Source organism: Leiobunum rupestre, chromosome 6 (genome assembly GCF_980474605.1).
Source record: "Leiobunum rupestre chromosome 6, qqLeiRupe1.1.hap1, whole genome shotgun sequence".
In the NCBI taxonomy this organism is placed as follows: domain Eukaryota; kingdom Metazoa; phylum Arthropoda; class Arachnida; order Opiliones; family Sclerosomatidae; genus Leiobunum; species Leiobunum rupestre.
Window position 1 is genome coordinate 40,951,249 of NC_143389.1, and position 24,293 is coordinate 40,975,541.

Genomic DNA, 24,293 nt, shown 5'->3' on the forward strand with positions numbered 1-24,293 from the left:
TCTAATAAGCCACGCCCTAAGGCTTATTACATCCGGTGGAATATATATAATTACTTCGAAATGTGGAGAGGCAGGGGTCAAAAAGGTCAAGGTTCCTTATTATTGTACACGCTATATTTTTTTTATTAACTCCTGTCCACTTCTCCCCCGTACATCCGTGCGCTGCGTTAAGAACACTTTTACCGGCGTTAATAGACCAAAACTAGACGAAACGTTTTTAAAAAGGAAATAAGAAATAAGTTTCAGTTTCAACATTGGAATGTCGAGTGAAATCGCCATCACGATTATACATTTAAGAACGATACAATCAAAAATAGTCTTTAAACAAATATATTATTTAATCCATAACTTTTCACATTATATTAAAAATTGACGGTAAAAATTCCGGACATTTTTCCCCGCCAAAAAAAAAATCTTTTTTTTCAATAAAATATATATATATCGTGTGTAGAATTAAAGAATTCAATCCGCGGTTCTTTCCCGTCGACAGAAGCTTAAACGAAATTTGTTTGGCAACCACAAAAGGGCGTACAATTTTATAGGAATCAATTTGGGAAGATCATAATACCTACTCCGCCACAAAATCAATACTCGATTGTGACCGTCTTCGTCTTTAAATACTCGTTCAGGGCTTCTCTTCCTGCGCAGGAGATAAAAAGGAAAGGGAAAAGAAAAAATACATATGTTTGAAATTGCTATTCTGCTTTGATTATTTTTAAGACTATAGCTCGAATGTGACGTACTATGTAATAGGTCAGGAATCCATACCTCTACTTGGAATGCTTATCCTGCCGTATCGCGTATGGTAAGATCACTCTGACGGTTTTGGCCCCGCCTACGATATAAAAAATCCCCTCTGCGCGCTCCCCTCTCACGTAGTTGTTTGTTAAGTTAACATAGTGACGTCAAAGAAACCGTCAGTCACATCGAGACGAAAATCTGCCGCGATAAGCATTCCTAGTAGAGATATAGATTCCTGAATAGGATTATTAAGCTTAAAGGCAGTTGTGATAAAGCTTAAGTTTAGGGGGCCCGGAACTTGCCAAAAGGTAAGGGGTCCAAATGACCAGAGAGAAAGGTCAGAGGGCCCCAACAAAGCTCGTCTAGAGACTCGAGTTAGAGGGAGTATTTTTTTGTTTATTTTTGGTGGATCACCTAACTTAATATTTCAGCCACCTGGTCCAACAAAAGCTATGGGTCTTGGCGCTAGTTACGTTAAAAACAAGTCCTAGCGCGTGTTAGCAGACGATTTTTCAATTTAGAATATCTTCCCCTTGACCCTCCCTTTAACAATGCGAGTCTTTTATATCCTCGGATACGGCCAAGTTCACACGCGAGAAATTGGCAATCTCAATGAGTAAATCACCTTGGGCGAAAATTCATTAGCAAAGGTGGGGTTGATTCTAATAGTAAGCAGAAACGGTAAGTGAGGGGAGGGTAAGTTGAACGCCAAGGAAGTTATCTTTTCCTTACCCAAATCTTTACCGCAGCCCGACTGTTTGAAACCTCCGAAGGGCGCGGCGACGTCGGTCTTGTTGTAAGTGTTGACGAAACAAGTGCCGGCCTCGATGCGTTCGCTGACGTACATGGCTTTGGCGATGTCCCTCGTGAATACTCCGGAGGCCAGCCCGAACTCCGTGGCGTTGGCACGCTTCAGCACGCCGTCCACGTCCCTACACACCCATAGAAACCGACATATAGCCTAGGCTTACTGGAGACACTCCCCGCCGTCTCTCCAGCTCTATCTACGGGCAATTAAACGGAGAATTTCCCGGAGATTAACGGACGAATTGGTCGCCGCTCCACCGAATCGAGTCGCCATCCGTCTCCAGAGGTCGCCCGAGTTTTACAACATTCGTCTTCGTCTCTCCGGAAGGTTTAGCTCTAGTACCTTGCCCGTACATAGATGCCTGGGGAGTATATTAGACTACGGCGTACGCACCCGTCTTTGAATTTGGAAATGATCATTATGGGGCCGAAGGATTCCTCCTTGGCAATATACATGTGGTCCTCGACGTCCGTAAAAATGGTGGGTTCGAAGAACAGTCCCGTCCGGTTCATTCTCTTGCCACCTAATACTAATTTGGCGCCCTCCTTGACACCGATATCGCTGTATTCCACCAGTTTGTCCAAATGGGCCCTTATTTTTGAACGGTAAATTTCGTTAAAGTCTACGGTTTTTAACAAAAACCTCCAGGAAGAATTACAATTTAAATAAATTATTTTAAGATCACGTGAAAACTGGCCCTCATTCAACGGTTTATTAATTAGCTAGCCTTACGTTTACAGATTGAACAAAAAATATTATAATTTAGGTAGCCCATTTTATTTAAAAACCCACAAAAATGACATTCGTGGACCAAAAGGAGTATTTCGACTAGCCCACCTTGTAAAAATCTCTAAAAAGTATCGCAATAGCTGGCCAATATTGTTTACTTATCTCTAAAAAATATCGTAATAGCTGGCCCACCTTGTTTACTTCTCTCTCAAAAATATCGTAATAGCTGGCCCACCTTGTTTACTTCTCTCTAAAAAATATCGTAATAGTTGGCCCACCATGTTTACTTCTCTCTAAAAAATATCGTAATAGCTAGCCCAGCTTGTGAACATTAACTTCAAATGGAAACATACTTGTGATTTTGGGGTCCGTGAGCGGTCGATCTGTCCAATGGGTCACCGATAACCATTTTCTTCGTCTCTTCCACCTAAGTAAAAATGAAACAAAACTCAAATTTATAACAAAACCCAAACTAAGAGAAAACGACGCGATTCCCAGAAATTAATATTGATTTCGGTGACAACGCGGGACCTATTTCTTGTCAGGGGAAAATATTTTGACCGAAAAAACGAAATCTTAAAAAAGAAACTGATTCGGGTCATCCCGTTTTGTCCATTCTTCAGGATGGACAAAACAACTTGGACTAAGCCCGAATGAGTTCAAAATGGAAATCAAGGGCTTGCGAAAAGGACAGGTATAAAATGAAATAGGTTTTTTTAACTTACGACTCTCTGGAGGAAAACGTCGTGAATGGATTCTTCGAGGAAAAGTCTTCCAGCCGCGATGCAGTTCTCGCCTTTGTTGAAGAAGACGCTAGCCATCCCCTGCGCCACGGACAAAATACCAATCGTTAAAAAAAATATACCACATTGACAAATGGCTCGTATGGGATCGGGAAAAATCGATGACCGAAGAGGATGAAAGATGAAAAAGAGGAATATAAAATATACGCGAAAGTGAAGGACGTTTGGGAGATGGAAATAGCGCCAAATACAGGGCGATCACGTGTTATGGCCGCCGATCGATCTTGATATAGTAGAATTTCACCGCGAAATACAGGGAAAATCTTAGCGTTGCCAGATGGACAAAGTCAAATTATCTTTCCAAAGACTAGAAATTATAGATTTTTGGTGGGAAATTCAAATTTAAATCCCATAATATAATGACAAGTGACCTTACATCATGTCGACTCGTGTGACGAGATATCGTCGAAGTGCTTGTTTTGCCGGAAATTCTAGCGAAGGAATTCCGAATATGGTTCTTTGCCACACTTTTGTTTCGGCTACGAAATTATCGATTTTTACAGTACGACAATAATGAATTATGGAAAACAATGTACTATATGGTACGCGCTTTAAATTATAGTATGCTCCTAAAATTCCATCGAAATTATCGAAAAGTCCTATAATTATAGATAGATTATAGGACGAATGGCAACTCTGAAGGGAATTCGAAAACACCCTGTATTTTTCAAAGCGGGGGGGGGGGCGAGGGGGCACGAACCTGTCTGACAGCTTTGTCCAAGTCGCAGTCGGAGAAGATGATGAGGGGAGACTTTCCTCCGAGTTCCAGAGAACAGCGTTTCAAGTTGGAGACGGCGCAACTGTAGGGAAAGACGAAAACCGAGTCAACCCAACCGCTACTCGCCCGAATAAATACAATTTTGACTGACAGATATAGTTTGACGAATTTAGATTTTACGCGTATATGTATATATATGAATATCAATAAAGTTCCTTATTCGAGGCCGGATAAGTTGGCAAATTTTAAGATAAGGCGAATTGTGTAGAAAAAAAACACGAACTTGACTTTCTTACCTCTTCATGATTTGCATTCCTATGGGAGTTGAGCCGGTGAAACCCAATTTCCGAACGTCGGGGTGATCGGCCAAGGCCTGACCGCAAACGCTTCCAGTACCAGGGAGGACGTTGATGACGCCCGGTGGGAATCCGGCGTAGACGCTCAGTTCCGCCAACTTCAAGGCCGTCAATGGGGACACTTGGGCCGGTTTCAGGACGCAAGTGTTGCCCGCGGCCAAACAAGCGGCCATCTTCCAGGCGACCATCATCAGGGGATAATTCCATGGAGTGACCAGAGCGCAAACGCTAAGGTAGTTGGTAAATTAGACGGGTAACGAATCGCGGATGGAATAGGGGTCTCACTTACCCGATGGGTTCCTTCTTGGTGAAGGTGAGATTTCTGTTGGGTCGGGCGTGGTTGATGGGGATAGTAGCTCCTTCTATCTTGTCGCACCATCCGGCGAAGTAACGCAAAGTGTCGATGGACATTCCCACGTGCGTTTTAAGGGCTAAGGTGTAAACGGCGCCGGAGTCAATGCTCTCGATGGTGGCCAACTCTTGTTTGTGTTGTTCCATTAAATCCGCCAGTCTGTGTAATTACACCAATGCGGTTAAGGAAAGGGTAAACTTGTAAATATGTTGAACATGGCCAGAAAAATTTACGGAGAGGTCAGCACACGCCCAGTTTTTTTGTTAAATTTGTTCATTAGTTTCATGACGGGGGAAAATAACCTTGTGCTGTTTTGCGCCATGTATACTCGTACCTCAAACTACTAATAACAAATTTCGTAAAACGAAATATTTTATGACACCAATATAATTATATTGTCTTCTGAGGTAAGTCTAATAATAGCCTTAAATTTAAACCGAAATGATATAATGTTAAGATTAGTTTACAGCCTTTATTCAGTGACCTTATGTAATGCCAAACTCATACGAGTCGTTAAATGGTTCGACGGGACAGTCATATTTTCTGCTAAGTGTATAATTTTACCCTCATCAGAAGGAAATGGGTTGCGAAGAAAAGCCAGTTCACTGACCTCCCTAGAAAAATATCCTGATATGGCGCTTACGTACTTGTACATGAGCCTTCCCCGGTCCCTGGCGTTCATTTTCCCCCATTCTCCTTCTTCGAAGGCGATCTTGGCGGCGGTCACAGCTTTATCGACGTCTTCCTTACCAGAGCATTGGAATTCGCAAATCACCTGGAAAAACTCAATACTCGGTACAAGGTAAAAGACAAAAGCGAATGTAGTTGTTGATCTACCTTTTCGTCACTAGGGTTTATCGTTTGAAGCGTTTTCCCACTGGCGCTGTTGATAAATTGATTGTTGATAAAGAGTTGCGTAGCGAAACTGATTTCCATGTTGTTAACCGTCATATGAAACTATAATTATTATCGTAATTAATACACTTTTAGAGGTTAAGCGTATGTGTCGGGGACTTACTGGTTCAAAAACTAATTTGGGGGAACCGGAACCACCGCGACTCTTGAGGACGACGGCTTTGACGAAATCATCGAACATGGTGGCCATGTACACATCCTCATTTTCCATCTCCACGTTGCACTTCTCCTTCAATTCTTCCACCAAACTACACGAATTGAGAACCTTAGTCAGTGAAGAAACGATCGAGGAGGTATTTCAATTCAAAAAATTTTACCGGGCAACGTCCATGGACCCAGCTCCGCTTTTAAAGAAATCAGTATCGGGACTGACATCTTTTCGCAAAATTGCCAACCAAATACTCTGCAAAACCCAACTGCTTTAATTTTCAATAAATTTTAACCATTTTGAATATTACCTTAATCGTGTCTTGCAATGTTAATTCTTCTTCGGACAACTCGATATCGCTGCTTTCGTCAATCTGTCCGTATTTGCTGGCTGCGATCATCTTACCGTCTTCGAAGGTCATTTTAGTAACGTTGACCATGCCACCGTCTTTTCCAAACAATACCAGACCTTCGTTATGAACAATTCCGAATTTGCTCATGCCGTCCACTTTCGCTTCGATACCGGAAGGGGCCGCTTTGGTCCATAGTTTGGAACCGTACAGTTTTACTATCTAGAGTGTTAGAAGTCCAATGGTTATTTAACCCCAAAAAGCAACGTTTATAACTCCAAAATAGCGCGTACTTACTTGGTCATCAAGGATGGTCCAAGCACCTGGAACTTTATCCATACCTCTAATGAAATTGTGTAGTTCCACTCCCGTTAGGTTCTCGAATTTGATCTTAAGTACCGCGTTTTTCCGTTAGTAAGTATAGTAACGTTTATTTCGCGTTCAAAACATTGAACATACTTGACTTAGTTCCTTCTTATTCAACATAGCATCGTAGGTGGCTCCTTCTTCGGATTGCGTAATCTTGGGTGCCTTTCCACCGGCTATTAAGTCTACCGCTTCGACTACGCCCTTGACTCCCTCGGGGTACAGAAAACGGTTATACAAAGAGTCCACCGTGTCGTCGGGTTCTACGTCGCAATCTTTCTGCAACAAAATTGGTCCCGTGTCCAAGCCATCGTCGGCCCAGAAGACCGTGAATCCGGCTTTTTTGTCACCTTGTATCAACGTCCTGGTTTCAAACAGACGCGTTAGTCTCTTAGGACGTGGTACGTGGTCTCGAGTTTCTTACCAGTTAATGGCTGACGCCCCACGATGCTTCGGTAGAATGGAAGGGTGGTAGATAATAGATTGGTGCTTTGGGTGGTTGATTACCTCCATAGGAATGAACTGCGTGCAGTAGGGGAGTACGTTCAGATCCGCTTGTACCGACTTGTATTGGTCCAGAACCTCCGGAATCACTTTTCCCTTGAGACGCCATCGGGATAGTTTGAAGACTTTGGAACCGTTTTCTTTGGCTACCTGCGCTGCAATGAGGCGTTCAAAGTTCAGACTGCGTCCAGCCTAATAGAAGTAACTTATCTGTCTCTGGAACTTACCTAATGGGTCTTCCCGCTCATTTTGGTCCGGGACGGTGAAAACGGCCACCACTTCGTGACCTTTGGTTTGTAAGAGTTTGAAGACATCACTGGCGAAAGCGCTCTGACCAATAATGGCTATTCTCATGGCGGAATACAAATCCTGTTAAAGAGGGAAATGAAAAATAGAAATCGGTGAGCTAGTCGAAAACGTGGCTATAATGGGAAAGCGTCGAGGAGAAAACGATAGAAAGTGAACTATAACACGAGTTTCAATTATTTTTTATATTTAGTTATTCTAATCAAACGGCCTTGTACGGGGGGGGAGGGACCGAACGTCGATCCCCTTTCTTGTCGCGACACTCTTAATTATCTCTCTGCGAAAGTATATCAAGAGCACCGGCAAACCGAGTGTCAAATGGAAAAAAACCCAATATGGCCTACAAAACTGGACTTCTACGGAGCCACGCCTTCAGATAAACAAAAACAAGAATGTCGAAAAACAGGTACGAAAGCGCCTAATAGTCATTTCAAATAAATACAAAGTGGTTTTAATAGAAGCATAGTGGTTGTCTGACGATACATGATCTCGAGGTCTGAGAGATAAGGAGTCAAGGATAGCAAGCTTCGATTAGGTTAATCATTTCACACGCTTATCTCGATTTAAATATGAACCGCGTGCGGAAGGTGTTGCGCTTATTACAGTGTTTACTTTAAGCTTAGTTTGAAAGATCCTCGTATCAGTAGTAGATAATTCCAGTTATGTATTTGTATCAAAAGGGTATAACGATCACGGATGATCCGGTTGGAACTGGATAATTTATCATTAATTTTTAAAACAAGTACTCCCGAAGCATTTTCATACATTGCCCCTTAAGATACGCATAAATGTAGACTTTGTTTAACAACTAAACGGGTAACATAGTAGCATGCTAGTTTGTTAGTAAGCCTTTATGTTCACCCGATGCAAACCTTTCAAATTGGAACAATTTCTCTAAATCCATTGGTTTTCGAGATAAACTTTGAATGACCTTGAACCATGAGTCATCCGAAAATTGAAAATTCTAATGACCCCCTATCAGATGAGTATATCTTGCAACTTTTAATACTCTTGAATGAGTACTTTTCGAGTTATTAGCCTTTCACAGGGCCGGCGTTAGGGGGGGGGGGTAAGAGGGGCAAAAGTAACCCGGGCCGGGTGTCTAACAAAAATATTCTGACTATTTCCAAAAAAAAAACACACAATTTGGAGTAAAAAAATTTGGGGGGTGGGCTGGGGCCTGCGAACGCTTACCTGAGGCCCGAAATTTCTAGCGCCGACCCTGGCCTTTCAACCTGGTCTCTGATACATTATTTTCATCACGACCTACCGGTTTTTGTCTTAAATCCCTCGAATTGTTATTGGTCAAATTAGTTGGGCCCAAAGCTATTTAGTCCTAAAATGTGACGGGAATTGAAACCAACTTTGTATCTCTAATGGTTCTCGAGATAAATTTTGAATGACCTTGAAGACATGGTTCAATGTCTCAAACACATATTGAGTTATTGACCCTGTATCATTTTTAGTTAACACCCTGTATACCAGAAATCAACCTTATCGCTTAGTACAATAGACCTAGATACCCTAGATTCGAATTCCAAGAGCTTCCCGATTTCCCACTTTGGGTACGAGACCTCCGAAAAATAGGCATCCATCGGTTGATCTATAGTTGGTTGCCATGGTAACTATGGAGCAATGTTTTTCTGAGTTCCGGCGGGAAAGGGTAAACATTATTAACTACGCGCGAGGCAGTGATTTCGAATCTAGTTTATGATGTCTACATTATTTTTGCATAGATTAACCATAGTAGTTGGATCAGTCTATGAGAATGTACTGAAGGAATGTATGAAGGCGGTAGAATTAGACAAGATTACAGAATAGTATTTTTAAAATCGCAAACATTTGGCGTTAAAAAAACTTTAAAACAACTAGCTAGAATCTCTCGTAATTAACATTCCTCTAGAAACCACTGAAAAAACTAGGACTCAACAGTTCTGAAGTGGAAAAAAATGGTAATTAACATAATGGTATAAAATGAAAACAGTGGTAAATAATGGTAGATAATGATAAATAATATATTTCCATGAATTATTTACACCAAGAATGTATTTATTTATATTTAGGAAGAATGATTATGTTGCGACAATCGCCAGGCACGTTGAACGCCTTTCCCCCGTCTCGCGCGGGGGGGAAGACAAAACATCACCGACGTTTGATTACCATCGCGTTAGGTGACGTAAATTTTAAGCAGCCAATGAAATACCGGGACTATTCGTTTTATTTGAAGCGGAGGAGCGTACTGGGGGGACCAACGGGAGATTGAGAGAAAGGCTAAAAACCGTCTCGACATAGACATTCTCCCTAGGTATAAATAAATACATTCTTGTTTACACTATATAGAGTGCTAGCACTTGATGCGTTTTTAAAAGTTAGTGACGTCACAGCCGTAGCTTCCGTAGTGGTTGTCATGAAAACTCCCGTTTTTTATCAATAGACGTTTAACATTGGTGACGTCGCAGGGTTTCAAGCTGCTGGCACTCTATATAACTGAGACCTACATTTATGGAGATGAAACCTCTAAAATTTACAACATACTTATAGAGTAATGAAAATAAAGTTTAAGATCTTCTAAAGTTGATAAATATCGTTTTTAAATGATTTTCTTGATTTCACATATTATTATACAAAATTAATCAATATTTACCATATTTACTAGTGGTATGCGCAATATTCGAAAAAGTTGTATTTTTGGAACATTGTACTAATTTTTAAGTGTTTTTGATTAACAGAAACCTTTTATTATCAAAATCTTCTTATTTAACGCGACCATGAATTTCTTATCGACTGTATGTCTTTCGAACGATTTGGATATATCTTTGACGTCACGTCAATTTCTAGGACAGCGTAGCGTGTTTCTGATATAATTCTATTCAGAGGTAATTTCGACGAAGGCGCAGCCACGTTTCTATCACGTGGATTTATCTATCGATAAAATTTACAATGGATAGCGAAGACAATTTCTCTTATTACTTAGAATGAGAGAAACGTTCTCGATAAAACGAATTTAAAGAGTGATAAAAAACGCGAATAAGTAGAATAGTCCATAATGAAAAGGATAAAAAAGCTAAACAAATTTGAAGAAATTTAAAAACTTACAAATTGCTCGTACCAATAGGTCTTCGAGCAAACAAAAAGACGCGAATCTCGGACCAAATAGATCTTTGAGTGAAAAACTAATAGATGGGATCCGAGATTTTAGGGTTTAGCTTTTTTATCCTTTTTCATTATGGGCTATTCTACTTATTCGAGTTTTTTATCACTCTTTACAATGCAGTCCATAGCCGTGGTTCCTCTTAACAAAACGAATTTAATATTCACTGACAGTATAATTTATGATATCATAATGAGTTGGCGCCTACGGCTAGAAATCAATTATAGAAACTTCCTTATTAGAAAAATAGTTTAAGATATTGAATTATAATACTAAAGATATTGAATTATAATACTAAAGATATTTAATTATAATTAAAAATTTTGAATTATAATGTTAAAGATATTGAATTATAATATTAAAGATGTTGACAAGATTGATCTATTTATATAAATAGATCAATTCTTGATGTTGATTTATAAATAAACGACGTTGAATTATAATTAAACGATGTTGGATAATAAAAAAATATATTGAATTATAATTAAACGATGTTGGATAATAAAAAAATATATTGAATTATAATTAAACGATGTTGGATAATAAAAAAATATATTGAATTATAATTAAACGATGTTGGATAATAAAAATATATATTGAATTATAATTAAACGATGGCAGGTGACGATGGTGAATAATAATGAAAATATATTTAATTATATTTAAACGATGATGAATAATAATAATGTAAATATATTTAATTATATTTAAACGATGTTGAATTAAAATTTAAATATATTGAATTTTATTTAAAAGATATTGAATTTTATTTAAAAGATATTGAATTTTATTTAAAAGATATTGAATTTTATTTAAAAGATATTGAATTTTATTTAAAAGATATTGAATTATTATTAAAATATACTTAATTAAAATAAAATATATTGAATTTTAATTTAACGATGTTGAATTAAAATATATTAAAATATATTTCAACAATATTGAATTAAAATATATTTCAACAATATTGAATTTTAATGAAAATACCAAAATTAATCACTAATTGAAATTTTTATACAAAAATAAATAAATTAATTATGATAGTTATTTTGATAAATGAATATATTTAGCTACCAATATTTCGTTATCTATAGACTACTGCTCTTGAAAAGTTCAGAAACGCAATGGCAAAAAATAGCTTAAGTAAGAAGTAAGAACTATCCTAACATATCTCAGAGGGTAATGACCCCGGACTAAAAAACTGGGTACGTACGTTATATAAATTAAAATATTACGAAAACCTTACCTGCGCTGTACAAAAAATATAATTAATTTCAACGTTAAAATAAAATAAAATTTAACATTCAAACATAACAAGAAAACGGAATGTAATCCTTCGCGACACTAACTCTAGAGGCATCGAAGCACCGACTGTCTTCAGACACGAAAGTAAGACAAGTAGTCGCCGTTCTATTTATAACTGAAAAAAAAACCCAAAGAAGGCAATTTTATTCTTAAGAGTTTGTTGTAAGAGGCCCCTATCACCGAGGAAAAATTCGAAGCGAAGAAGCCCCCTCTTTTCCGAAGGTTTTACCAAAAATTATAAGATATATCTCGTGGAAAATAAACGATTTGTTTGTGGCTAAATTTCATAAATTGACCGTTATATAAAACGATAATAAACTTTTCTCAAATCACTCGAGGAAGAAACTAATAAATGACGAAACCAAAGCTTTCTGGGAGTATGTTAGAAATCGAAAATTCGTTAACTAAATAGTGTTTAAAGTTCCATATTTTTGTGGATCACCAAAATTTCGCATTTCCGCTACAAACTTATTAAAATGTAGGGTAACTAGCGCTAGGCTTAGCGCGTAGTTAGCAGACGATTTTCGATGTAGAATATAAGGTTACCCTGACCCCAGTTCATCCTGTTGGCAGAAATGTAAAATTCTGCGATCCACCGTAAATATGGACTTTAATATTATCTATATTATAAGCGAATTTAATATATATTCTTAATTCTATTGAATTCAAGTACAGAGCTATTTGCGTTTTATCTTATCCGATTTAATGTTAACAATATTACCATTACGTATAAAAATATCAAAGTACGTGTACGATGGTTGAATGACCTGATAGCGCCTAACGGGAAAGTGGCAATTAAGGCGTGATTATCATCTCTAAAACGCATAAATGACAATACAAAACCAGCCCTTGAGCGATTATAATTCGAACCAAAGACGCGATTGTTAGAAAAGAGTGTGAACCGAATGCGTTGGGTATTTATATCCTAGTCTGGTCGCCTTCGACAAAACTGTCAGCTAATTATTGAGACAAGAATATGGCGTCTATAAACCCGTTTCCGCATACTCATTTATAGATCGGCCTAGATTTCAAGGTTTCGACCTACATTCTGTCTAGTCTGGTGATTTATATAAGTCGTTCGGACTTAAACGAGTTAAAAAAAACTTTGATTAAGAGTGTCTAGCAAATTAGATAAAATCCTTATATTATGATTGATAAGGTAATGAACACACGGTTGACATTAAAACGAAGAATATTAAAAAAAAAAACATTACCAGTGATAAAAGTACCGAAAGGTATAAAACTGATTACTGGGTTCAAATAAATATTAATTTACGAAATTTGCATACGTGACTTAATATTATAACTAATTAACACTTTGAGTTTTACTTTTTTCTATATATTTCATCCGCAAAATTCATAAATTGAACAGTTTAAAATAATAAGTAAACTTAAATAAATCTTCGTTAGTTGAAAAAGATAATTTTAAATTATTTTTATGAACTAGTAATATAAAACACAAAAGAAAATTATTATTTATAATTTAAAATATTATAAAATTACCAATCTGTTGCGTTTCATAAAAAAAATAAAAAGAATTGATCTTTACCTTTGTATTGGAGAATTGTCTAATAGCGCAACGCGTAGCGAACATTTGACTGATTATTGAATGGATAACCCCCTAGATAACAGAATTTTATCCTATATTTTATACCCCTAGTTTTCCTAGTTCCCACGTGTAACTGTTGCGTAGTCTGGAAACACACGTAACGCCATTTTCAGTTTCGGAGCGGCGAGGTAAAGGATTGAAAGAGTGTTTTTTTTTTCGTTTCCATGGAGATATCGCCTTTGGGAGCAAACCATCATTGGTTTTATTTATAATATTTCCCCCTCTTCTGGTAAATTTTAACTCCTAATAACCCTATATAATTGTGTTGTTGAGGTAAAGATATTCATAATGAAACTAAATTTATCATCAAATTTAAATTTTGATTAATAAATAACGCCATTTTAGATGAACGCTTGGAAAGTAATCATCATCACAATGCACAATCGCCATCTATCGCATCTTTTTTTAATTTACAATTGCATTTTTTTCCAAATACACTATCGCCATCTAACAGTTGCCGGTTTCTACATAGTACGCTAATTTCGATAATTAACCCTGAGCATAATTAACATACGATAATTTTTGCACTTAGTGGATAACCGGATAGAATTGTAACTGTAAATATTTGAATAATGTGTTTAGTTCAGTTTTTTCAAAAGTCTCAGTGGTTTTTGATTTTTCATAAAAAAATTTCGATAAAAAAATGACAAAATTTAAATTAACCACAAATTTTTAAGCGAACGATAACCAAGCTTTTCTGATTTTATACTTTATAGAGCCAATTATCTTTTCGAATATCGATAATTTTCTGGTCTTTTTGTCAGAACAGACGCTTCAATAAATCGCAAAGAAGTAATATTTTCAAGAGCCAGGACCTGCAAGTCACTGTTTATATAGTGCTTGTTAAAATATTGGAAATTTTTCACCTTTACGGCAGAAACAAGCGTTCCCCATGGCGTTCCCTTTTAACCAGATAGCTTTTTTGTCATATTAAAGGGAATATAAGCTGCAAAGCAATCTTTATGGAAGACCCCATCAATTTTCCCAATTACCCTGTACAGTGGCGCCAAACATTTCTAAAGCTAAAGGCAAGAGCGGTCAGAGCTGCAAACGTTGGTGTTCCACACTAAATACCCGAGGTTATATTCCCTTTAAGATTTGGCAAAAACACGACGTTCTGTTTACAGGTGAAAAGTTTGGATTATTTCCACAAGCACTATATAAACAATATCTTGCGGGTCCTGGACCTCGAAAATAATTACTTTATAGTGATCTCATATCTGGCAACTTACTGTAAAAATGGCTACTTCGAGGTTCTTACGTCTAACTTCCTTATTTATTCTTAAAAACTGAAAAACCCTTTGGAAAAACCACCCAGTTTAGTACCTTTTTGCAGTTATTAAAATAAAATATTTAACTTCTTATTTTAAAGAATAATGTATAAGTGGAACAATCCATTGAAGCATGGTGAGCCTCCATACTCTCTTTTTGAATGAATGAATATTGGAAATACGTAAAATTACTTACACAGGTGGTCAGGGATAGATATGAAGTGGCTGCAACAGCTACCAACCTGCCCAGTTGGCCTATGGATTTATGCAGAAAGCAGATATGAATCCGAAAAAACTAATGGAGTGGCTCACTTTTCGGAACACATGGCTGTCAAAGTATCTAAATTCAAAAATTAAACTTAATCTACTTTAACACTAATGAATGTTTACATTGCAAGGTGCTGCCAAAAGAACCCAAAATGATCTGAACTTCATTGTTGTGTTGCGACCTAAGAATTCCTTTGCCCGAATTTAAATTTCTAAATTATATCTTACCCCATTCTTTAGAAGTTATAATTAATCACTGCAATTTACTCCTAGGCTATAAGCATGAGAACCATTAGCAATTTTTCTATGAAGTACATTTATGATAGATGTATGGCCCGTTATTGGGTAAATTGTTAGGTATTTCAGAATAGATAATCAGGGCTGCCACGTGTCAGGGAAAAGTCAGGAAATTTAAAAATGGGCCTTTATAGTCTTGGAAAGGTCAAGAAATTTTAAGATTTTGTAAAAAGTCATCAAATTAAATTTTATCTTCACACTTTTTGAAGGTAATTTTATTCTAGATCTCTAACAAATTCTGTGATTATTATTTAGTTCCGTGAAAGTTTTGCTGTTGTTTTTAACGTTGCAACAACCTTTGTGCTGTAATATAAGTTGGAATATATAATTTATTAACTTCTGATAAAAGTAAAAATTTGTCTAATTTTGGCCTTAAAAAGTCAGGGAACATCTCTTAAGAAGGTCAGTTAATTTGAATCTGAAAATGTTTTGGCAAATATTGTCTCTTAATGGATTTCTTTCGAAACGCTCATGTCTCTCCAGCCTCTTGTTTGCTACGAACCGTTGGCCTAGTTGGCTCGACTGTGTATGTTATTTTTCTTGATTTTGCTAAGGCATTTGATTCGCTTCCCCATGCCGCTATTCTTTCGGCCCTTAAAGGTGTGGGTGTCTATAGTGCTGCGCATTCTTGGCAAACCATCTTGTTGTGGTCCACAGTGAAGTTTCTGATTGGGCCGATGTCCACTGTGGTGTCCCCCAAGGCTCTGTTCTTGGCCCCCTTTTGTTTAATGTTTTAATTAACTCCGTCCCTGATGTTGTTCATGATGCGTGCACTGCCCTTTTTGACGATGACACTAACAAGGAGACTACCCGAGGTGTAACTCACTGCTTTTGTTTAAATACAGGGATTAAGTAGACCTTCACGTAACTTAAAAAACCCCAAAGGGAAAAAATGCGATGGGATTTAGTTTTACCATGGCAACCGAAAACGTTTTTGACAACTAAAATATTATATTTCTCTATGTAAATTAACATAGGAAAATCGAAGATTCTAAGGGTCCCCCCGTTATGAAATTATTAAAAATTTTTTTAAACCAATTTGGTTAATTTTGGGTAAATATCCAATTTGATATTTACCCACAATTTACCACCTTTGTTTAAAAAAAATTGAATAATTTAGGAATCTTCAATTTTCCTATGTTAATTTACATAGGATATTTTAGTTGTCAAAAACGTTTTCGGTTGCCATGGTAAAACTAAATCCCATCGCATTTTTTCCCTTTGGGGTTTTTTAAGTTACGTGAAGGTCTACTTAATCCCTGAATTTAAAGAAAATCGGTGAGTTACACCTCGGGTAGTCTCCTTGTAAGTTATGATATTTTATCAAGTCTATGTCCCACTGTCTGTGTCTTCAATAGTTGATTTTATAAAATAAAAAGTGGTCTTGCCCAACTTGTTAAACTGTTGCTCTTACGTCACAAGACCCAGCTTTATTAGTGTATTCTTCGCACGAGCTATTTGCACGCGCTCTAGAAAAAGCTATATTCCTCGCGACTGTAGCGCGCGCTCGTAGGCTTGTCAAAGTAAGAGACTGTGACGTAAGAGCAACATTTCAACAAGAAGGCCACGTTATTTTAGAAAAAGAACTATTTGATCCTGAGATGTTATTGATTGGGCTGACTCCATTCTACACCTTCGCAGGAATAACCCCAATCATGTATATAAAATCAAGGGTGTCCCCATTGAAACTACTCTCTCTGAACAGGACTTGGGGGTTATTGTTGATCCTTGCTTAAACTTTTTCTAGTCATGTTAACATAATATCGAAGAAGGTTCGCTCTATTACCAGGGTTGGACGTAAGGATATTTTTATTAGTAGTCCGCCTGACTAGTGAGCCTCCTATCTTAATTTATTTTAGTAGTCACTGACTACATGGACGAATTACTGGTTCCACACAGCGCCAAAATCACTTTTCGTCAAGTGTCATCAATGATTGGAACTCTCTTCCCCAAGCAATTATTTTTATCCCAAATCGCCACATTTTCGCCGCCATGTAACTTCCCTTTTGTGTGACCATGGACGAATTACTGAAGGAGTGAAGGACACTTCTCGGGCTGCCTTTTTTTTTTTGAGAGTCACACGATATAGTGTCGGCCTTAGACACCAATACAACAAATAAACGTCACAGACAATAGCGGCACCAACGTTAGAAGCGCTGAAGGGATCGCAAAAATCCCGACAGCAGGTGGAAGTATCCCGGGCGGGAACTACCTTCCGGAAGAGCGGAGAACGGTAATAGAGAGTTTAGGGTGTTTCCAAAGGAAGGGGGTAAGCCAACCCCCCGAAAAGCGTTCCGAAACTCCAAGAGAGAAACCGCTGAACCGGGGCAGAATAAAGCAAAATGAGCCAGATCTCCCTCTACCTGGCAGAGCAAACAAAGGGAGGAGAAGCGTACACCGAAGCGACACAAAACTGCGGGAACCGGAAAACGATCAACACGAGCCAACGACAGTAGGCGTTCCTGGGGCCTGCCCAAATGACAGCCCCAGACCAACGAACGGGCCGGAAAGTCCTGCAAGGAGAAGAGGAAACGGCCCGTCGGAGCATCAGCCCAAGCGCTCCACCACATCCGGAGAAGTGCAGACGAGCACCGGCGACGAATAGTAAGAGTATCTGGAGGCGGGACATACAGAGGAGCCACTGCATCAGTGGAGACGGCTTTAGCAAGGGCATGCACCTGCTCATTGGGACCGATACCCACATGGGAAGACGTCCACAAGAGACGATAGCGGACAGAAGTGTGAGAGAGGAATTTCCCGAACAGTGTTTGGACCAACGGGTCAGCAGAAGAGTTGTCCGCTAAAGTATATAGGGCGGAGACATAATCGGAACATAAGATCGCAGTGTAAATTGCATGGTCAAGAAGCCAAGACAGCGCCTCATAAAGGGCACACAACTCGATCCTAGAAATAGCCAAATGAGAGGGGCACCAAAAACTCCGGCTTACACCCAGACTAGGAATGACAAAGGCGAACCCTCCGGAAGCAGAGGACGGGACAAGGGAGCCATCGGTAAAGACAAGACACCACTCCGAGGGAAGGGAATCGAGATGACAGTAAAAGGCCGATGCCAGAGAGTGGGCAGTGCAGTCCGATTTGGGCCCAGGCAACCACCGAACATCCAGAACAAAAGGAGGCGGTGTGTCCACCGGCCATGAGGGGCAAAGTGGCTGCGGAAATACGCTATCAAACCGGTCGTTCAGATCCCACCTCTGCGCCAGATGAGTGACAGAACCCCGGAGCAAGATATAAGGTAGATCTTGCCCACGAAGCCAACCCTGAGCCAAGTGAGAAGGTGGGGCGCGAAGTCAATACAAAGCGTACTGCAAACACTGAGAGGCCCTACGAAGGGATAACGGGGGAACATACGCTTCGATTTCCATAGACGAGACTGCCGTCGAACGAGGGACTCCCAAGATCAGCCGCAACGCAGCATTTTGTATCGCGTCCAAGCGCTGGAGGACGGAGGGCGCCGCAGTGCAGTAAACAAACGCTGCATAGTCAAGGAGGCTGCGGATCAGAGCGGAACAAAGTAGGCGCATGGTGGCCTGGTCCGGGCCCCAACGGGCCCCCACAATAGCACGAAGGAGAGACAGACGCCGTAGACAGCGGGCACGCAAGTCTTCAATATAGGGACGCCACGTGAAACGACTATCAAAAATGACGCCCAAGTAGCGGCACTGGGACCTGAAAGGGAGGGCGGTACCAGAAATACCTAAGGCGTGTAAATATGAGTCAGCGCTCTGCAGAGCTTCCTGCATGTACCTACGCAACAAGGAAAAGCCAGGCAAGAATAAAACTATATCGTCAGCATAAATGGCAATTCTTGTACCATCCGGGAGTGCAGTTGGGAGGTCATCAAGAAGCAAACTAAAAAGGAGAGGGCTAAGAACCGGCGACCACGTCTGAAGCCAGACTGAAACTGCGTACGCTTATCTGTAGCCTCTAAGTACCAGTCCAGCCGAGCCTTAATAAGGTGTTCAAAAAGTTTGCCAAGCACGGAGAGCAAGGTAATCAGACGATAGGATGACGGCAGGCCAGGGTCCTTTCCAGGTTTAAGGAACGCCAGCACCAACCCCGATTTCCAACGAGAGGGCATATAGGCCGTACTCCAGCATAAGTTATTAAGAGAGAGCAGGGCGTCTTGCGCTTGCGAAGGGAAATTGCGCAACAGCAACGTCATAATTATATCCTCACCCGGGGCAGTATTCTTCAGACGTCGAAGGGCAGCAGAAAACCGAGGGGCTAAACGACCGTTCAGGGGTGGCCCCGTCCGCGACCACCGGAGGCGGGCGAGGAACATCCGCCGAAGCGGTCTGAGCATAATGATTAGCTAAAGTGGCCGCGGCCGAAGCCGCTGAACTAACCCGGACACCATCCTGGGCAAGGGGTGGAATAGAGGGCTGAGGACTAGAGGCACCCTTAAACCAGCAAACCTTACGCCAAAGGACTGGAAGAGGGGAGATACTGGACACGGTAGAACAAAACGAACGCCAGGAGTGGCGCCGAGCCTCACGGACGAGACACTTGGCTTGGGGCGTTAGACGGCGAGCTAAAATGAGGTCAGCATCTCTACGAGAACGGATGGCCCGACGACGAGCGGCAGCAGCCGAGCGAAGAGCGCGCTTACACGCCGTCGACCACCAGGGAGGAGGGCGAAGACAACCAGACAGAGAAGTACCCCCGCAGCGTGGAACAGCTTGTTCCGCTACCCCAATCCAAGTACAAGTAAATAAATGTACCGCCTGTTCCGGCTCCAAAGTCAACAGCTGGGACCAATCAACGTCGTGGAGAAGCGAACGATACTTGACCCAGTCGGCCCCAGAAAAATCCCAACGCAAAGGCGTGGAGATAGGAGGAGAATCGACCTCCCCCAAAGTAACACAAATTGGAAGATGGTCGCTACCCGAAGCTGGTAAGAGCTTCCAGGACGAGCGAGTGGCGAGATCACTGCTGACAATAGCAGAGTCTCTTTGGCCATGGTGACCCAGGGGCGTATTAACCATTAGGCACAGTAGGCACGTGCCTAGGGCGCCACTTTTCTAGGGGCGCCAAAATTCTGTTAACGTTATTCCATTTTCTCAAACGTTTTATTCAATACTTTATAAAACCACTGTAGTAAAACAAAGAAACTGTAAATTCTTTTTTTTCACCGAATTTATTAAAAATATCGCTGACGTATCCCAACGCTTAAAAATTCGATATTGATCCCATAGCCCAGGACAGATACGGTTTGACCCGGAACATTTTCCCATAAAGATGAAAATTGGTAGTTTTGGACCCCAAAAAAAATATACTAAAAGTCCCCACCTCTAGAACGTGAGCTTCCGACGCCATCTTGGAAAATGGCCGCCAAGCACGCCGGACGTCATAAATTAAATGAAAGTGTCCAAAAATGTTAAAAATTGGTACATTATACATTTAAGGCTTTCTGAATAGTATTGTAATTTTTATTTGGTGTACAACCGTTATTTTGGCCGCCATCTTGGAAAATGGCAAGCCAAAAAGGTTTTCCACGTAACTTTCCACTATATGTTTCAATATGTTTGAAAATTGGTATATAGTTTTATTACGGCCTTTGGAACATGGTTACAAAATCTTATGTATCTGCGACTGTTATTTCGTCCGCCATCTTAGAAAATGGCGGACTGCAATGCCGAATTTCGCATTCAAAATTGAATGATATAGTCCGATTTTTTTGAAATTTGGTAAATTTTTTGATTATGACGCTGAGAACACTATTACAAAATCTTAAAGGTATCTGACGGTTACTTCGTTCGCCATCTTGGAAAATGGCCGTCTGGAAAATATTCACCTTGTCGATAGCATTCTTATAACTATTTCGAATTACTTTAGGGTTAGATTGTTAGCTTTTAAAATCTGGAAAATGAACATATAACACATTTATTTGTAGAAAACATTTTATTGGGAAATGCCCAAAACTGTTTAATTAACTATATAATAAGCACATGATGTTTTCTTTGGCGATGTATCGTTTTTCATCATTTATATTCGAACTGTCGATGATCTTTCCTTTCTCTCTACAGGCCACGTGTTTTAATTTAATAGAGAACGGTCTATATCCCCGGGTCCTGGCAGTATATGGCCCATGAGGTACTGATTGGGGCCCCTAGGTCAAGGAGGGGGAGAAAGTCAATAACATTTTGAAAACGTTAGTGGAGCCCGGGGTCTAAAACATTTGCCCCGGGCCCAAAAAAAAATAGCACGGCTCTGGCGGTAGTGTAAAGAGGTTCATGGGGCTCCTTATAGGAGTACACTGATATTTATAGAGGTACACGGTACACGACGTTAAAGGGGTCAGCTAGGTTACTGGTATGAGTACGAGTTCTAAAGCAGTCTAAAAGGTTTCTTAGAGGAGTCTATAGGAGTACTTCGAAATGTTAGAGTAAAGGCGTTATACAATCTAATAAACCGGTTCTAAACGATCAAATGTGTTTCTTATAGTGGTACACGGTTATTTTTGGAGGTATCTTTAATATATCAGTGATTAAATTTAAACCAGAAAAAAATCATTTTTATTCAATCCTGCCATTTTGATCCTTCAAGTCGTTGCAGTGGCGCACGCGGGTGGGGGCAGAAGGCCCGGGCCCCCTCCAAGAACAAAAAGAAAACTCGGTTTTTTTCTAATTATTACAACTAAAGCAGTCGAAAGAGTTTTGATCTTCACGGGCCCCCTCCAGAAAACAATCCTGGATCGTTGTTAGGAAACTGCGCGATATTGTGTAGCAATTTTGGTGCAATCCTTTACCTCGGTGTACGATAAGTATCGTAGTTTTATACATGAGAAAATATATGGAGATACAATACTTAAATATATCAGTGATTAAATTGATGGCTTTACGAATTATACGATCAATGCAACTATGTGGGATGCGGTCGAAGGTCGGGCTCCCCAGCTACTTCCTAATATTTACAAATCGCAAATTATAATCTCGTCGTCTTCTTCAATCAAATATTTCCAAGGGTTACTTCAGATCATACCACACATTGCAGAGCAAACGAGACCAGATCTTTTGCAATCGCAGTTTTTAGGGCAAGTCGTTCTACAGTTACACGAAATGAGTGTGAATATGTGTGTACATGTTTTACAGGCAAACGCTCATTCGTAAAGGGGTAATTTAAAAGTAATTTAAGCTCACAAAAATTGATATTAATCGTTAGAGATATTTGAAACCATATCATTTGTTTCCATTCTGTAACCGTAAAGAAGTAACTCGCAACGCTTTCCTTACTCTCTATGAACTACTGAAATCAGAAAACGGTTACTTGCTCCAGAATGGTTAGTTAGCAAAGTATTATTCATGTAACGGCTAATAGATTTTAAATTTTAATATCTACATATATAAACCGGTGTGTTTTAATTTCGAAATGTCTTGCTAGAGAGATGGGCAACGACATTTATTATTATTTGGACAAAGAAAGATGGATGTTTCTTGGTACGAGCTGCAGCAACTGATAAATATTTCATTGAATATTTTAAAGGGAATATAACCTCAGGTATTTGGTGTGGAACACCAACGTTTGCAGCTCTGGCCGCTCTTGCCTTTGGCTTTAGAAATGTTTGGCGCCACTGTACGGTAAATTTGAAAAATTGAAGGGGTCTTCCATAAAGATTGCTTTGCGGGTTATATTCCCTTTAAGAATATATAAATAGTTTTGGGCATTTCCTAATTAAATGTGTTATATTATTATTATTAAATGTGTTATATTATTTATATATACATATACATTTGTATCACCGGTTTTCATTTTCCAGATTTTAAAAGCTAATAATCTAACCCTAAAGTGATTCGAAATAGTTATAAGAATGCTATCGACAAGGTGAATATTTTCCAGACGGCCATTTTCCAAGATGGCGAACGAAGTAACCGTCAGATACCTTTAAGATTTTGTAATAGTGTTCTCAGCGTCATAATCAAAAAATTTACCAAATTTGAAAACAATCGGACTATATCATTCAATTTTGAATGCGAAATTCGGCATTGCAGTCCGCCATTTTCTAAGATGGCGGACGAAATAATAGTCGCAGATACATAAGATTTTGTAACCATGTTCCAAAGGCCGTAATAAAACTATTTACCAATTTTCAAACATATTGAAACATATAGTGGAAAGTTACGTGGAAAACCTTTTTGGCTGCCATTTTCCAAGATGGCGGCCAAAATAACGGTTGTACACCAAAAAAAAATTACAATACTATTCAGAAAGCCTTAAATGTATAATGTACCAATTTTTAACATTTTTGGACACTTTCATTTAATTTATGACGTCAGGCGTGCTTGGCGGCCATTTTCCAAGATGGCGTCGGAAGCCCACGTTCTAGAGGTGGGGACTTTTAGGTAGTTTTGGACCCCAAAAAAAATATACTATGTACCAATTTTCATCTTTATGGGAAAATGTTCTGGGTCAAGCCCTTTTTAGTCTATCTGTCCTGGGCTACCAGGGAGAAAGAAAGTTACTCCTGTCACGTGTGGATTGAACGCCAATCTTAGTAGCGAAGCGTATATAGTCTTTTGCAGTTGGACTGTTGGAGTGAAATCGAACTAGATGTATTTAAATTTTGGAGGGAATACAGTGACATTGTTCATGTCTTAGTCTTACTCCTTATATTCAGTTTTCTCAATAATTGATGTCTCGAGATCCTCCTCAATATCCAAACTCATTTGTAGGAAAATATTCCCGCCTTCCATACTTGGTAAGTTAATTTTGTTTTAAATTGTTTGCTAAGTGTAGGGTAGCTGTTCCCATCCAATTTGTGTTTAGTAATTTTTTTTTACTAAAGTTATGGATTATTTTCATGTTAAAATGTTTGGTCGGAAATGGTCATTTCCAAAGATATGAATTTTTAAAAATTTAGATTTTCCAAAGATATGAATTTTTATAAAATTTAATTTTCCTGTGATTTTTTCCTAGAACGGTTCTTTATATTTCTAGATTTTAATACGTTTTGGATAAAGTAGGGCTGCTGACTAAAGAAATAATGTTGAAATGCAAAACTGTACTAAAGTTTAAAAGGTTGGGAATTTTTTCTGAGGAAAGAGATAAAGTTACAATGCAAAACAGTACTAACGTTTTAAAGGTTGACACTTTTTACTGTATTTCAACATATTTTAGCTGTAATTTAACGCATTTTAGCCGTTTATAAACCATTTTAGCCATTTCTTAACCCGTTTTATCCGTGTTGCTTATAAAATAATCCAAAATCTTTTTTTATAGAGGGTACCTTTATAAAAAAAATATTAAAAAATCGGGTGGGGACAGATATAGTAAAATTTTG

The 24,293-nt window shown here is 39.1% G+C and overlaps 1 protein-coding gene and 1 long non-coding RNA gene across 3 annotated transcripts; one reads left to right on the top strand and one right to left on the bottom strand.

The window, feature by feature from the left end:
• Positions 1-314: 314 nt before the first annotated feature.
• On the bottom strand, positions 315-13,119 carry LOC149940959 (mitochondrial 10-formyltetrahydrofolate dehydrogenase). 2 transcript variants are annotated; one of them, XM_090176979.1, is made up of 18 exons: positions 13,101-13,119; positions 7,017-7,158; positions 6,710-6,944; positions 6,379-6,649; positions 6,217-6,309; positions 5,881-6,141; positions 5,740-5,825; positions 5,526-5,670; positions 5,345-5,464; positions 5,155-5,282; positions 4,445-4,666; positions 4,096-4,383; positions 3,782-3,881; positions 3,004-3,102; positions 2,632-2,705; positions 1,943-2,140; positions 1,474-1,673; positions 315-640 (listed from the first exon to the last, which is right to left on the bottom strand). In XM_090176979.1, the coding sequence occupies exons 2-18, from the start codon at positions 7,141-7,143 to the stop codon at positions 585-587; spliced, it is 2,703 nt and encodes a 900-aa protein (XP_090033105.1). In that variant the 5' UTR covers positions 7,144-7,158; positions 13,101-13,119; the 3' UTR covers positions 315-584. The 2 variants fall into 2 exon arrangements, with proteins under 2 accessions (XP_090033105.1, XP_090033106.1); XM_090176980.1 differs by lacking the exon at positions 13,101-13,119 and having other exon boundaries at positions 6,710-6,939; positions 7,017-7,152.
• A 1,274-nt stretch (positions 13,120-14,393) lies between these two features.
• On the top strand, positions 14,394-15,199 carry LOC149940960 (uncharacterized). Its single transcript, XR_016481373.1, has 3 exons — positions 14,394-14,567; positions 14,632-14,767; positions 14,830-15,199. It is a non-coding gene; the product is annotated as an uncharacterized LOC149940960 (long non-coding RNA).
• Positions 15,200-24,293: the final 9,094 nt, after the last annotated feature.